The 16,263-nt window shown below is 39.8% G+C and overlaps 2 protein-coding genes across 2 annotated transcripts in view; one reads left to right on the top strand and one right to left on the bottom strand.

The window, feature by feature from the left end:
* LOC149409747 (insulin-degrading enzyme-like) overlaps nt 1-16,053 on the top strand; it is a 36,012-nt gene extending 19,959 nt beyond the window's left edge. Inside the window, exons 14-22 of the mRNA XM_089649396.1 lie at nt 8,310-8,454; nt 8,719-8,950; nt 9,182-9,308; nt 9,874-9,944; nt 10,257-10,414; nt 11,139-11,273; nt 12,595-12,804; nt 12,911-13,060; nt 15,242-16,053. Coding sequence (XP_089505522.1) covers nt 8,310-8,454; nt 8,719-8,950; nt 9,182-9,308; nt 9,874-9,944; nt 10,257-10,414; nt 11,139-11,273; nt 12,595-12,804; nt 12,911-13,060; nt 15,242-15,349 — 1,336 coding nt within the window. The 3' untranslated portion in view covers nt 15,350-16,053. The remainder of the gene's footprint in view (nt 1-8,309; nt 8,455-8,718; nt 8,951-9,181; nt 9,309-9,873; nt 9,945-10,256; nt 10,415-11,138; nt 11,274-12,594; nt 12,805-12,910; nt 13,061-15,241) is intronic.
* On the bottom strand, nt 1,020-6,615 carry LOC149409748 (uncharacterized). Its single transcript, XM_089649266.1, has 2 exons — nt 4,435-6,615; nt 1,020-1,290 (listed from the first exon to the last, which is right to left on the bottom strand). The coding sequence occupies exons 1-2, from the start codon at nt 6,099-6,101 to the stop codon at nt 1,020-1,022; spliced, it is 1,938 nt and encodes a 645-aa protein (XP_089505392.1). The 5' UTR covers nt 6,102-6,615.
* Nucleotides 16,054-16,263: the final 210 nt, after the last annotated feature.

Here is a 16,263-nt window from a genome sequence, read left to right as displayed (position 1 = left end):
GCAATTGGTTTTCAAGAAAAAATTAGGTTATTGTTGTAAAGGGCCATTTAAAAAAGTAAACGATAAGTTTGTGTTTTTCAATTTTTTTGTGTCAAAATCTTCTTATTGTCATAATGAGTGATGATGCTGGACCATCTCGTCCAAAAAAGTCTCTGCAAGTTGAAGACATTGAGAGGGAGTTAGAAAATGAACTTGAGTGCGTCAATGAGTACCACCAAATTTTATAAATACTTTTTCTTCATGAGATGTGTATTACTTTCGTTATCTTATTTGATTTGCTACTTGTATTGTTCAGGATCTTGACTTCACTCTCCTGACAGAGCAATCCGGCGTGGTGAGTCACCAGATTCCAAGGAAGTATGACTGGAGTAACTCTTCAATAATAACTCCAGCTCTCGAATAATGGTCTTTATTTTAACAATAAAAAAGACCCGTAGGGCAGCTCATGTAAGGTGAGCCCAATATTGCTATCTCTCTCCGCGGTTTTATTAACCACATGTAAGTGAAAACCTGGCAGCTCCGCCGTTTTGCCAAAACGACCGCCCAAGACGGATGGTAACAAGAGAAGAAAAATTAAATCCGTGGCAATACGAAATTGCCCCGGCAATCGCTAACACAAAATAAATGTTGCCACATCATTAGGGTGACAAGCACCAATATTAATATTTCAGTACCTGAAATCTTAACATATTCCCGCCCCAAAACGAGTATTAAGGAATAGTCGTTTTTCATAAAATAATGTAGGAAGAGATTGCAACATTGGTACTCAGAATTTACCCAACAGGTTCACATACAAAAATAAACAATATTCAATACATGGATATCAAAATAATAACAAAAAACTTAACAACGTATATAACCCTATGTCAGACTTGACATTAAAAAATAAAAGTCTAATAACGTAGAAACTTCTGGTGCGCTGCACCCACTTATGAGAAAATATCTTATCACTTGGCACTGTTGAGCCTGACGGCATTTTGATTCACACATAACATCACTTTTAGTGTTGTAATTTGTTCTTAATCCAGGTTGGAGGAAGGATCCTCCATGGGAAGTAGACAGAGCTGTGTCACGGCTCTTTTGGTGACACCTCTGGCCGTCCTCAAGGAGACGACGCGGACGCGTCCGTCTTGACCAGGGTGGATCTCCGTCACTCGCGCCATCCTCCAGTACTGCGGAGGTAGTTGGTTGTCTTTGATGATGACCATGTCACCAGGCTGTAAACTGCGTTGACGTCCTTCTTGCCATTTGACTCGGTTCTGCAATTCTGCTAGGTATTCCCGGCTCCATCTGTGCCAAAAAGATTGAACAACGGTAGACATCTTTTGGTAAATATTAAGCCTGTTTGTAGGCAGATGATGGATATCAAGCTCAGGCAATGCTAACAGGTTGTCGCCAATAAGGAAGTGTGAAGGAGTGAGTGCGTTTAAATCATTTGGATCTGATGATAATGGAGTCAGAGGACGGGAATTTAAACAAGCCTCAATCTGTATTAGTATGGTATTCATGCCTTCGTATGTCAAAACAGTTGACCGCATTGCCTTTTTTAAACGTAACTTAGTCATTTTAACTGCACTTTCCCAAAGTCCACCGTGATGCGGTGAGCGGGGAGGCAAGAAACTCCAGCTAATATTCTGCTGGGCTAAAAAATTATGGATTTCCTTATCAGATGCCTTCAAAAAATCAAATAGTTCAGTAAGTTCCCTATAACTACCTGTAAAGTTAGTTCCATTATCACTAAAGAGTCGTGAGGGTTTACCCCTCCTAGCTATAAATCTTTTCAATGCATTCATAAATGCCATTGAAGTTAAATTAGTCACTAATTCTAGGTGAATTGCCTTCGTTGAAAAACAAATAAATAAACATATGTAAGATTTTACACTCTTGGCATTTCTGGTTAAACCAGACTTAATTAAAATTGGACCTGCATAATCTATGCCGGTTACATAAAATGGTCTTTGGATTCGGAATCGGTCAGCAGGAAGGTCACCCATGAGCTGGCGACACTCGCGCGGACGGACTCGGAAACATACAATACATTTATGCAGTGCTCGCTTTACTGCGTTTTTACCAAATATTGGCCAAAACCGTAAACGCAGTAATGCGAGCAGAGCATTACATCCTAAATGCAAATTCTCATAATGCAGATGGGTTACTATTAAGTCAGTCAACTTATGATTTTGTGGTAACAAAATTGGATGTTTTTGAGAGACCGAGGTAATATCAGATTGTGATAGTCGACCTCCAACACACAATAACCCATCCTGCATAAAAGGATTTAGTGCCTTTACCTTGCTCCGCCTAGATACAAATCTTCCATTACTTAAAGAAGCTATTTCATCACGAAATGCGAATCGCTGAGCGTTCAAAATCATTACATGCATGGCATGTTCCAGTTCGATTACAGAAAGCTCGTCGACCCGCATCGGTTTTCGTTTAGAACAGTTATGTATGAAACGTAACATATAAGCAACTACGCGCCTCAGTCGTCTTAATGAAGAATAATTATTAAATATTTCCCAATCGACAGGACTACTAGTAACCAAAACTATCCTCGCCGTTTCTGGCAACTCCGTGGGAGTATCAAATGTAGAACGTGGCCACTTATCCTCGTCGGACGTGAGCCATGGTGGTCCTGACCACCATAATGAAGATGATTTCAACTGCTGAGATGTTATTCCTCTGGAAATTATGTCAGCTGGGTTTTCAGTTGAACAAATGTGACGCCATATAGCGCCATCACCTTCACGTTGTATTTCTGATACGCGGTTAGCAACAAAAGTAGTCCAACGATACGGTTCTCCTGCAATCCAAGCCAATGTTATTGACGAATCACACCACAAAGTGGTGTCAACTGTTACTTGGAGAGCTGCCGTCACCCGCTTCATTAATTTAACTAATAATTGTGCTCCACATAACTCAAGACGTGGTAACGATAAATTTTTTAGTGGGGCTACACGAGATTTAGCGCATATTAACTGTGATTGGTGAATGCCGTGTTCATCGGTAGATCTTAAATACAGACAAGCGCCATATGCTACTTGAGATGCATCGCAAAAACCGTGTAAGCTAAAAGATTTTTTATTGAAGCAGAAAATTTTCCTCGGTACCCGAATATGATTTGCTTTACTGAGACTCAGCGTGTAAGTCTGCCAGGCCAATAAAAGGTCATTGGGTAGCTCGTCATCCCAGGATGTTTTTAGCTTCCACAATCTTTGCATAATTATCTTACCGACAATGATTAATGGGCCTACCAGTCCTAAAGGGTCAAAAACTTTTGAAATTAATGATAAAACTTGACGTTTTGTTACTTCTAACTTTGAGTCTATGTTTTCTACCTGATAAGTAAACTCATCAAGTTTGGTGTCCCATATTAATCCTAGAATCTTAGCTTCATTGGATTCATTTGGCAATAATTCCAAATTATCTTTAGAATCATTAATTGAGGGTGCATTAGACCTCCATTTTCTAATCTCCATGCCTGCTGTAGCAAGCGCATTAATGATTTGGGATTTAAGCACGTGACAAGTATCAATGGAATCACTACCAGAAAGAAAATCATCTACATAAAAATTTTCCTTAAGGGATTTACTAGCTAATGGATGAGTAAATGAAACGTCATTACCTAGCTGGAGCAGACAACGTATTGCTAAATAAGGCGAAGGAGCCAAACCATATGTCACCGTGTTTAGCGTATAATGTTTCAAACAATCCTCCGCATCCTTTTTCCATAATATACGTTGGTAATTTCTGTGTTCCGGGTTGATATTAATTTGGCGGTACATCTTTGCAATATCTGCGGTGACTGCATATTGATGTTTTCTGAAAAATACCAAGTGACAAAATATATCATTTTGAATGGTGGGCCCAATCATTAGAGCGCGATTCAAAGAAATCCCTCGAGCGGGTTTAGCCGACCCGTCAAAAACAACACGAATTTTAGTAGTTGTGCTTGCTTCTTTAAATACAGCGTGATGTGGTAAATAATAAGTAATTTCATCGCGTTTTGGAGGTTCACATTCAGTCATGTGACCTAACGCAAGATACTCATCAATAAATTCCGAGTATTGTTCCTTTAAACTAGGTTGTCTTAAGAATTTCCTTCCCATTGACGCTAATCTACCTTTAGCAATACTAAATGAATCTCCTAATTGAGATAGGTTAGATTTAAACGGTAAGTTGACTACAAATCTACCGTTTGCATCGCGTTTATGCGTGCCTTCGAAAATCCTTTCACATTCACTATCTTCCAGAGAGTGATGCTTACTATTTTCGGTTTCTTCAACCTTCCAAAACCTTTCTATTTGGTTCTGCAAAGAATTTAATGAAATATGACAAACTTTAACTGGCCTCGTATTATGACGACTCTGTACAGCTCCTGATATTATCCAGCCTAGCTCCGTTCGATGCAATGTAGGTTTACCCTTTCCTAACTGTATCAGATCCGTACGAAGCACCTGCCAGAAAACCTCTGCTCCGATCAGCATATCAATAGAAGCTGGCTGGTAAAACTGCGGATCAGCTAACCGGACACCGTCTGGAATGTTCAACATTTTTGGGTTAATCACGGTCTGTGGAAGATTGCAAGAAATCTCATCTAATACCAAACAAGATATTTCATCCGCGTATTGAGAACATAATGATTTAAATTTAATGTCAACTGTTTCCTTTACATGAATTAAATTATTATGCAAACCTGAAACAGGTATGTTCAATTTTGTACAATGCAAATTTAATCTCTTACAAGTATCCTTTGTAATAAAATTAGACATTGAACCTGAATCCAAAAGTGCGCGTATTTTGTGTGTTCCACCGTACGCGTCTTCTATTTTTACTATTACGGTAGATAGTAAAATTTCTCGCCCGTTCATGTCGCTATGACACGCTAAATTCACTGGTGCCTCCGACTGACCCTTGCCAGTTGAAGTACCCGCTTGTACATTATCAGTATTGATATGTAACAGAGTGTGATGTTTTCGATCACAAACACTGCATTTTTCCTTCCACCTGCACACCTTTGAAGGGTGCCCCGGCTTTAGGCAGTTATAACATAAATTGCTCTCTGAAACGAACTTTCTTCGTGCCGCTGGTGCTTTGTTAACAAATATTTTACAAGAATAAATGAAATGGCTGTCATTACACAGCATACAATTGACGTTGCTTGACGCTAACGTAACCTTGTTCGTAGAATTCCTTTCCTTAAAATTAAAAAACTTTGGTTTTGTTGCAACTGGTTCCGCTTTCTGTTGCATTCCATCATTATCACCTTGGATAGTTTCCAGGATCTGCGACCTTTGTGAAATAAAATTGCTAAACTGCTCGAACGTAGGATAAATTTTATCGCACTCCATGGATTCCCACAGGCTACGTGTGTGATTATCTAACTTTGAGGTTAGAATATGTATAATTAATGTGTCCCAATGTTCTGTTGGAAGCTTTAAATTATGTAAAGCTCTCAAATGAATGTTTGCTTGATCAATTAAATTTCGCAATTCATGATGATTCTGTCGTTTTAACGGTGTAACATTAAATAAGAAATTCAGATGTCTATTTGCAATAAGTCTGACATTTTCGTATCTTGAAATAAGCATCGTCCAGGCTGCAGTATAATTATCCCCGGTTATTTCTAGAGAACTAATCAAATCAAGTGCGTCTCCGGACACATAACTAATAAGGTAATGAAATTTCTGAACATGATTTAATTTACTGTTATCATGAATTAGGGCAATGAACGAGTTTTTAAAAGTCAACCATTTATGACTATAACCTGAAAAAATTGGTATTGATATTGGTGGTAAATTCACAGATGTATTCGGGACATTTTCAATCTTCTTAAATTTTGATAATATTTCCTGTCCTAATGCAATTAAATTAAAATATGTACCTTCAAAATTATCCCTCGCGTCATGATCTTCTGATTTATTCAATAAATCAATCTCCAGCTGAATTTTGGAGAATTCCATCAGAGAAGGTTTGATGGCATCTAATCTCGACGACAATACGCTGGGCCTAATATCATTTTCGTTGCTTAAATAGGTTTCAAATCTCGTTAATGAACCTTTCAACACCCCGCGCTGTTTAACCAACTTGTCGAGTTCCATTTTTTAGAAACGAATAACACAATAACCTGATTTAAAAACTTAATACACAACTCGAAACGGCAGTTTGACGTTTTGACGTGAATAAAATAATACTATGGATTATAAAGAAACCAATCAAAATACTATGGCATGCAAGGACGAACGACTTGCAAACGCGTGGCTAGATATGTACGTAAGCAGAAGCAAAGTTATTCGGCAGAATACAACAATAAAAATTATTATCACCAACAATTTTATGCTATTTTGAAAGCATCTGATTATGAACACCCGAATATAATTCGATATAATCAATACGAAATAATGTGGCATCTACACAGATTTTTAGCTTTTTTAAATGGAATTTGAAAGGACAATGAAAGGAAGGCTACAACCTGATTTGCTGTGCATGCGAGCGTCGTGATGAGGCTCGCTTGATCAATCCAATGATGGTGATGAGGACGCCGACTGGACCACTCCCGATGATGATGAGGACGCCGACTGGACCACTCCTGATGATGATGAGGCCCGACTGGACCACTCCCGATGATGATGAGGCCCGACTGGACCACTCCAAATAATGATCTTCCGTCTCAAATGGATCAATCCAAATAATAATCATCCGGCTCTTGAATGACCAATGTTCAGGATCTTGACTTCACTCTCCTGACAGAGCAATCCGGTGTGGTGAGTCACCAGATTCCAAGGAAGTATGACTGGAGTAACTCTTCAATAATAACTCCAGCTCTCGAATAATGGTCTTTATTTTAACAATAAAAAAGACCCGTAGGGCAGCTCATGTAAGGTGAGCCCAATATTGCTATCTCTCTCCGCGGTTTTATTAACCACATGTAAGTGAAAACCTGGCAGCTCCGCCGTTTTGCCAAAACGACCGCCCAAGACGGATGGTAACAAGAGAAGAAAAATTAAATCCGTGGCAATACGAAATTGCCCCGGCAATCGCTAACACAAAATAAATGTTGCCACATCATTAGGGTGACAAGCACCAATATTAATATTTCAGTACCTGAAATCTTAACAGTTATTATTTGTACAAAAGACAAAAAAAAATTGTCTATTTTTGTTTTATCAACATAATAAGAAGAGAGTAAAAAGAGTAAACAATAAAGACTAAACCGACGAAACCGCCGGCACCTGCTAAGTGATTTTCAACCGTGGCGCCACTTGGCACCTAGGATCAGTTATATTGTGCATAGGCGGCAGCGAACCTGTTAAAGAGTAGCAGAATGGTTGGCTACTTGTGGTTGCATCACAGTGATGTAGCTGGTAAGTAGCTCGGTGTATGAAGGGACAGATATTAGAGACAGCCAAAGGAAGCAAATAGACACACTTAAAGTGTGGGTAGGATTGCATGGACAGCCAGGCGTACTAATATGCTCACTCTGCAAGAGCTGCCACGAGGCATCTGCATCGGCTCGTGGTCACCGGCAAAGTGTTTAGAGAAAGGGACTGATTTAATATCACTGCTGCATCTACATGCAGAGGAGTGTTTACTGGAGCCTTGTTCACCAGAGCGAGTGGAGTAGGGGTCACCATACTCGGCAACGAGCCAATTACTAAAAGTCGAGGGTCAATTTATCCATTTTCTATTTGTTTGCGGTAGGGTACATACAGCTTGACATGGTTAACTTTTGTAAACTGTAAAATCATTAATAAAGCAAAAACAAAGCACCGTAGATGAAAATTTTATTTTATCTCCATGGCCAATTTGGTTGATTTTTATCATTTCGAAAGTGTAAAATATTGATCAATGAAATTAATCATTGTTTGTTAATAAATAAGAACTATTAAAACTCTGCTCTTATTTATATGTTTTCAGAAACATAATTTGGAAGCGTACCTTTGTAAAACGGAAGCCATAGAAAATATCAATAAATGCTGTTGATTTTTATCATTTGGAAAGTATAACAAATTAGGTCAAGAAAACTTTTGGTATTTTATAAAACGGAAACCTTTAAAATGCATCCAACATAAAATCATGACAGAAAAACGCTGTGCTGCCAAAATGAATAATTTTCTACAATTAAGATGGAACCAAGATATTCTGTCTTGTAAGTTGATATAAAATAACTTCCGCGTCGCTCATTGCTCTTGTCCTTCTACCCATTTCAACGCACACTGTCGATTGTCAGTGGGCGTTGTGTTTCCACATACCGTTGTAATTATTATAGACATTGGATAACTACAACCGCAACTGTTGTTTCTTTGTAGTCCCCTTGTGTACGCCAACCCCGTGAGCTGCAACCTGACGTCGCTGTTTGCACTGTTGTTCCGCGACGCACTCAATGAGTATGCGTACGCCGCCGAGCTGGCGGGAACCAGCTGGCAAATCAGCAACTCCAAGAGCGGCATATCTGTGAGTCTTTCTACAAACAATCAATTACATTACGACCTTCTAGATAAAACTACATTTCTATATCTAATAGTTTCCATTATCAGTGTCCGTGTCTATTAGCGGTGTGTGGGTTCAGCCGGAATGAGTTCTTGAACCCGAGTCGTTTGCGGGAAGCGAATCCAACTCCTATTTCTTTTTCAAATCAACCACACTTCTCAGAGAGAATTGGATACATCGTCATCATAAAAGGTGTGTAGTGTATTGAAGTTGACTTGTTGTTCCCAGCTGCGGTTAGAAGGCTACGACTCGAAGCAGCACGTGCTTCTCGACAAGATAATGGAGCGGCTGGTCTCCTTCAAGGTGGACCCTGCGCGCTTCGAGGTAATGAAGGAGATCAACGCACGCAGCTACCGCAACTTCAAGGCGGAACAGCCGTACCAGCACGCCGTCTACCACCTGGCGCTGCTGCTCACGGAGAATGCATGGACCAAAGCCGAGCTGCAGGAGGCGGCAGAAGGTAACTAAAATACCTGTATTTTCACCGTTTGTGCATTTCGGCAAAGTGTTTTTGTAGATGCGGTGAGATGAAGCAATTCAGTTATGTACAATAAATAATGTATATTTCATAATATTTATATGTATAAGCCCCGAAAACGGGCGTTAATTAATAAATATTTCTGACCGGTACCTATATATAATTGTATCCTCTCTGCTGCCCACCTGATTAACTGTTAGATTTTTGTTTCAGCAATGACCGTGGAGAAGCTGGAGGACTTCATTCCCCGCCTGCTAACCAGTATCCATGTGGAGTGCTTCATTCACGGAAACGCCACAAAGGAGAGGGCGTTGGAACTAACCGCACTTATTGAAGACAAGTAGGCAATACTGATACAATGCATTACACATTGCTACTGAAATCACGAGACCCGCATGTCAAATGTCAACTTGGAGAGTTGGTTTCACTGTTTTGTTCATAGCATTGCTCTAAAGCACACGCATAAGCTAGCACGATAATGAGACGAGTTTATAAAATGTCAGCAACTTGTGCCTTCATACAAATGTAGTCGGCAAGATGCTTGAATCCTCGAGTATCCAATACTTGTGTATCCCTGTAGAAGAATACCCTTTTAGCTTAGGCACATTCCTAGCAACACTCCTTCGTCCTACAAGTTTATTATAGGAAAGCCTCTTTGGTGATGGACCATTCTTCTTCCCTTCTCTCTCAGAATTATCTTCTTCCCCTCGTTCTGTTGGGTTTGGGGGCCCATCGCCTCCAGTCCTTCGTCTATAGCAGGTCCAGTCTCTCCTCGCTCAGCCTCTGAAGTTATTTCTCCTAATTTTACCCACTAGATGTCTTTCCTTATAAAATATTAGTGCAACTAAATATACAATGTTCTGATATTCACGTTTCAATAAAAATGTATTTGATGTTTATTTTAGAATTCCGAAGAATGCAGTTCCGCTTTTACCTCAGCAGCTGTTGCCAGAGAGAGATGTTCAACTAGAAACAGGTTAGGCTTATTTAATTTATTTTGCATTTACAATACAGTTGAAACCGTTAATTCCAAATCCACAGGACCTCAAAAACCATATTTAATAAATTTAAAGGATTTATAAACTCAGATTCAGATTAACGGAATTATGTATGTGATTTATTTTCAAACAAATTTTAATGCGTGGACCCAAATAAATTAACTGGGTTCTTCTATACTGTGTTACCCATCGACCTTTGGTTACCATCGATCTCTGATAACACGTTGACCTCTGATTGCATTTATTCATTCCAAGTTAAGTCTATTTCATGATGTTGTTACGTTGTGTAGGAAGCCACTACAGATATGAAGTGGACCACACCGTCCACAAGAGTTCCTGCGTCGTGCTGTACTACCAGTGCGGCATGCAGTCCACGGAGTCTAACGTCCTGCTTGAGCTCACCAACCAGATCCTGTCGGAGCCGTGCTTCAACATCCTCAGGACTCAGGTAACAAACTATCGGTGACCGAATAACTCATCAAAATGACAAGTTTAACACACCTTTAAGAAATCATATCAACAGTCCTGAATAACCATGTCGGATGTGCAAATTTGTAGTTTTGCAGTAGAGATGTTTGAAATTTTGTTTCTGCATGTTTTTGAGATCAAGATCAAGTGTTGTAAACATCATGGAAACTGATGGGCGATGTGGTCTGCCGCGACCAGCCGGGCGAGGTCATTGTCACTCACGTCATCGAGACTTTAAACATGGCGTCACTTGTGTAGGTGTATGCATTTTGTAACAATAGATTAACGCTAGATATAAAACAGGATGTAAAAATGACAGCTACAGCAACTGTTTGGTTGTGAGATTTTTGAAACTTAAAATATTTGTCTCAGGATCATGGCTTATTAAAAAAATATATAATTTACCTTTCGAATGCACGCCGTTAGTAAACTTTAAAAATCATTGGTATTTAGATCTCTCAAAATATGAACAAAAGAAATATCCTTTCAAATATAAAATAATGTCGACACCTACTTTATCGCTTGGTTCCCACAATCAGTTGAATCACTGAACATGAATAATTTTACACATTACATTACGCAGGATTATTTCACATCTTCACAGACAATGGAAATTAGTATGTTTTATTGTATTATGTAATAATATCTGATTCATGCACTTAATTATTGATTGCTTGGTAAATTAATGTAATTATGACTTGCAGGAACAATTAGGTTACATCGTCTTCAGCGGGATCCGGCGGAGCAACGGAGTCCAGGGCCTGAGGGTGCTGGTGCAGTCAGATAAGCACCCCAGCTACGTGGAGACCAGAGTGGAAGCTTTCCTCGAACACATGAAGGTAACCAACCCAATGTTAATAGGAGAACAACTAGCAGTGGAGTCTAGGGCCCGAGGGTGCTGGTGCAGTCAGTGATTACACAATGCAAAAAGATATATTTCCACAGCTGTAACAAATAAAATGATGAATAAATAAATAGAAGAGTGACTCAGGATGGTTTTTACACACCATCGCAAGACGCGAGACCGGTGTGGACTATGCTGTTATATGGGTGGTCCGGGGAAGGGAGCAAAAAATCATTTCTCTGAATAAAAGTAGCTATTCTGGGAAACCATTAATGCTAGATTATATACTGCGAATACTCTTTAACCATTAATGCTAGATTATAGACCTAAAACTGAGAATACTCCTCATCAAGACCTATGTATGGAGTATCTTGATGTACGGCTGCGAAACATGGTGCCTATCCGAAAGAGATAAACGGAGACTAGAGGCTTTTGAGATGTGGTCCTATAGAAGACTGTTAGGAATTTCCTGGAGAGACCATGTTACAAATGAGGAGGTTCTCCAAAGAATCGAAGGAGGAAGGCAACTGCTCAGGACCTTGTCCAAAAGGCGTGCAAGATGGATCGGCCATGTTATACGACAAGAAGGCCTCTTGCATGTCATAATAGTGGGTATGACCGAGGGGACCAACTCTAGGGGACGCCCACGCCGAGAGTACCTGGAGGACCTGCTGGTGGACGTGCGCTGCTCATCATATGCAGAAGTCAAAAGAGCCGCACAAGACAGGGAAGAATGGAAGAGGAGATTAGATGAAATTGCTGCAAACCAATCCCAGGATTGAAACCAGAGAGAGAGAGATATACTGCGGTGATCTTCTCGCGTATGGCAGAAACGGGCAGTACGTTTGATAGATTCCCCTATCTTAACCGGCAGATTGCAATCTTTAGAGCACAGGTGTAGGTAGGTATGCTGTCCTTGTTCTACCTGTATTACAACGGAAGATGCTCCGAGGAACTAGCGTCATTGATCCCTTCGACACCGGTGCATAATCGCGAAACATGCGCTCAACATTTGTCACATGAGAACGGGTTGCTTCTACGACTCCTTGAGTTTTACAGCTCGGCTGTGGAACGATTTGCCGACCTCTGTGTTTCCTCTCTCCTACAACATGGGACTCTTCAAGACCCATGTTCACTCCTTCCTCTCCTCAAAAAAACCCCCACGCATCATCCCCAGAGGTGACATAGGCCTAAAGGGAAATTATTTTCCTCATGGCCTCCTGTGTGGAGTTAATGTAAGTTATGTAGTATTTTCATAAATATGTGAAAATGTTATCTGGTCATTAAATAGTAATAATAATGAATGCTTCTTACAGGCAAATATCCGCGACATGTCCAACGAGGAGTTTGAACGCCATCGGGCGTCCCTGGTGGCTCTGCGGCTAAAGCGGCCCAAGCACCTCGGCGGGCGCACCGGCTTGCTCTGGTCCGAGATCGCCTGCCAGCAATACCACTTTGGCAGGATGGCCGTGGAAGTCAACGCCCTGAGGCAGGTCACCAGGGAGAAACTGATGGAATTCTACGAGGTATTATTGATTTGTAATAATATTTAAATATCTTGCTGGTCTTCGTTACGCCTCGATCATCAGCCCTGTGTATCAACCATGTATTATGGTGTTGTTCCGTTTGCAGAATATGATAATGACCAACTCCGCAAGCCGCCACAAGCTGGGCGTTCACGTGATATCCAGCGCAGAGGGTGGTGCTGGACATGCAGATGCGCTCAAGGCGGATGAACCTAGCAATGAGACAGTACTGCCGGCTCCTCAAGATACTTCAGAGGTATGTTCTTTAACCAGTTGAACATTTGTCGTTTACCGGTGAGCGTCCTCTATTATAACCGAACTCGGCAAACAGTTGAGCGCTCTCATATAATCTGTGCTAGAATTTAATGCGTTGCAATCTTTATGCTTCGAAAACTGTGTAGAGGACAAAATTTAATTGCTTGCTCTAATAACACTGATTCTACTTTTTTATTTCATGAATGTAGGCCTCTCTGACTGTTTAAAGAAAAAAATTATCTGTGTATGTCATTTTCATTCATCTAAATTTGAAAGCTTATCACGGTCGTAATTTCTTTGAAATAACACTTATGATTATTTATTTATTCAGAAATATTAAATCCACACTATACAGTAGAACCCCGTTAATTCGAACCCCGATAATTCGAAAAAACGCATAATTCGAAATTTTTGCCAAAAAAATTTCCGCAGAAAAATTTTTTCATACAAAATTTTTTTTAATTCGAAATTTGCTAATTCGTAATTCGAAATTTATTTTTGTCCGTGCACGAAAATTTGTTCGTGTAATTCGAAAAAATTTGATTTTTGTGAAAATATAATTAAATCTTAAAGTCAGCCGTGGCGGTAAAACGCCGAAAAATGTATTTTTACGTGGTTATACATCGTCCTAATTAGTATTATTATTTGGTAAATCTGAATTGATTTACACTTTTTCAAATTTATTTCAAATATCTGAGTTTGAAGGGCCGAGAAAATAAGTTTTACGCGGATATATGTCGTAGTTTTACGAGTTTACACCAAATATCTGAATTTAAAGGGTCGGCCGCGACGAAACTCGGCCGCGAAATTTCGATTTACGCGTAAATGTATCGTATATTTACGAATTTATTTCGAATATTTGAATTTAAATGGCCCGCTGCGACGGAAATCGGTCGCGAAATTTCGATTTACGCGTAAATATATCGTATTTTTACGAATTTATTTCGAATATCTGAATTTTAAATGGCCCGCCGCGACGGAAATCGGACGCGAAATTTCTATTTACGCGGAAATATATCGTATTTTTATTAACTTTACTTCGAATATCCGAGTTAAAAAATACGGCTCGACGGAAATCGGTTGAAAAATTTCGATTCACGCCGAAATATGACATATTTTTACGAATTTACTTCAAATATCTGATCTTAAAAGACGAAAAACTGCCGATAAAACTCGATTTACGCGGAAATATATCATAGTTTTACGAATTTACATCAAATATCTAAATTTTAAGGGTCGGCCGCGACGGAAATCGGCCGCGCATTCTCGATTTACACAGAAATATATTGTATTTTTGCGAATTTATTTCGAATATCTGAATTTAAAATGCCGGCCGCGACGGAATACGGCCGCGAATTCTCGTTTTGCGCGGAAATATATCGTATCCTTACGAATTTAAATTCAGATATTTGAAATAAAGGGCCGGCCGCGACGGAAAATTACCGCGAAATCTCGATTTACGCGGAAATTTATCGTATTTTTACGAATATCTCAATTTAAAGGGTAGGCCGCGACCGAAATCGGCAGCGAAACCTCGATTTACGCGTAAATATATAGCATTTTTACTAATTTATTGCGAATAACTGAATTTAAAGGGGCCGCCGCTACGGTAATCGGCCGCGAAAATAAATAAATAATTGGTATTAATACGAATTTACAACTAAAATATCACGCGGATTTGAAGAGGCGGCCCAGAAAATCGATTTTCGGCGTATTTTTTTTTCATAAAATTTCGAATTACGTGGGAATTCGTTAATTCGAAATTTGATTTTTGATGTCCCGTGGATTTCGAATTAACGAGGTTCTACTGTATTATTATATTGTTTTAACTCTAATTATGTATATTATTTCAAATATGGAATGTATTGCATTGCACTACCCCTGCATACATTCAGGAATAAATTCTTATTATTATTATTAATATGTTGCCGCCCGTTACGTCGAAGATTCTAGTGGTCGCCCAGTGTCCGTCCCGTCCGACTTAACCTCTAGGCAACGGCTGAAGTGTCCAGTAGGATCTACGACGGCCTAGGTACCTTAGCACTTGGTTCTCTGTACTAAGTAGTACCCGACACCGTCCGACTCGAGTAGTGGCGTACCACTACAGTTTGAGACAGTAGCGGACAGTCATTCAAGTGGTTAAAGCCATTAGTCCACGCACTTAAAGTAATTTAATTTGCAGGTTGTGAAGATAGAAGACATCCTGACCTTCAAGAGCGGCAGATCTCTGTTCCCGCACCTGGCCCCCTACAGCAGTGTCCCCCGCAAGGGAGCGCCCAGCAAACTGTGAACATCCAACCAACCAAGTAACATTCCCACAGTACTACAGTACAATGCATCCTATTGCTGCATCCCATCTGCTGTACCTGCCTCCATTGTTTTCTGTATTATTTACACATTATGTATATTTAAGTTAGATAGCCATAAGTAGACTGATGGGCTGTTGTTCAAATAGTGTTGCCAGGCACTCTGTCTTACTTCTGTTTACTCACTCATTACAAACCTTCACGCTGAACACATGTTACAGCTAGTGGGTATAATCGTGCTGTATATGCTCGCTCCCTATTATTATTGGGACTGAAATAATTGTTTCTCATTGTGATCAAACTGATTCAAAGTGTTTTCAAAATAATGTGTGTGTTCAATTAAGTATGTCTCGTGTATCTGTATATTTTCCCCGGTCTCGTAAATTGCACGGATTTTAACCGCGCTGTAAACTCCCAGCGTCTGCGGTGCTCGGGTGCACGCCATTTCTCTGGTTTCATACCCAGGATGCTGATTTCTTAAAGCGTTTCTATAGTTTTAACATAGCAGCTCTTTGAAGTCTGGATTATATTTTTCCCGTTTACCAGTATTTTGTTCTTTTTGTGAACATCCTGGAACAGTTCTGTCGGGAATCCTCTTGGCTTCCAGGATGTCATTGGGAAGAAGTTCCATTCCTACAGCCGCTGCTAACTTCTTTACATTCTCCGAGGGTTGTTCGACTTCTAACGAATTCTCCTTTAAAGTCTATTAAAGGCTAGCCAGACAAATTTATAATTTTTTTTTTCATTTATAAGTTATTTTCTGTAGCTTACTTAGATTTTTCAATACCATTAATTGTATTGACTACTAATAAAATCTCCTTGTTTTCGTTGTCAATGTCTACTAGGAGCAGGCTTATCGCTGGCGCGTTAATTTTTATAGCCATCGAGCCACGCAACA

The sequence above is a fragment of the Hesperophylax consimilis genome, chromosome 29 (assembly GCF_061612785.1).
Source record: "Hesperophylax consimilis isolate HC1 chromosome 29, BYU_Hcon_1.0, whole genome shotgun sequence".
Lineage (NCBI taxonomy): Eukaryota > Metazoa > Arthropoda > Insecta > Trichoptera > Limnephilidae > Hesperophylax > Hesperophylax consimilis.
This window is presented reverse-complemented; position numbering and strand designations above follow the sequence as displayed.

Excerpts from the sequence above, each read along its gene's own strand:
- LOC149409748 (XM_089649266.1), bottom strand. The coding sequence starts at position 6,101 with ATGGAACTCGACAAGTTGGTTAAACAGCGCGGGGTGTTGAAAGGTTCA. Across the intron at positions 1,291-4,434 it reads CTTCGTACGGATCTGATACA|ATGGAGCCGGGAATACCTAG; the intron begins GTTAGGAAAGGG and ends TTTTTGGCACAG.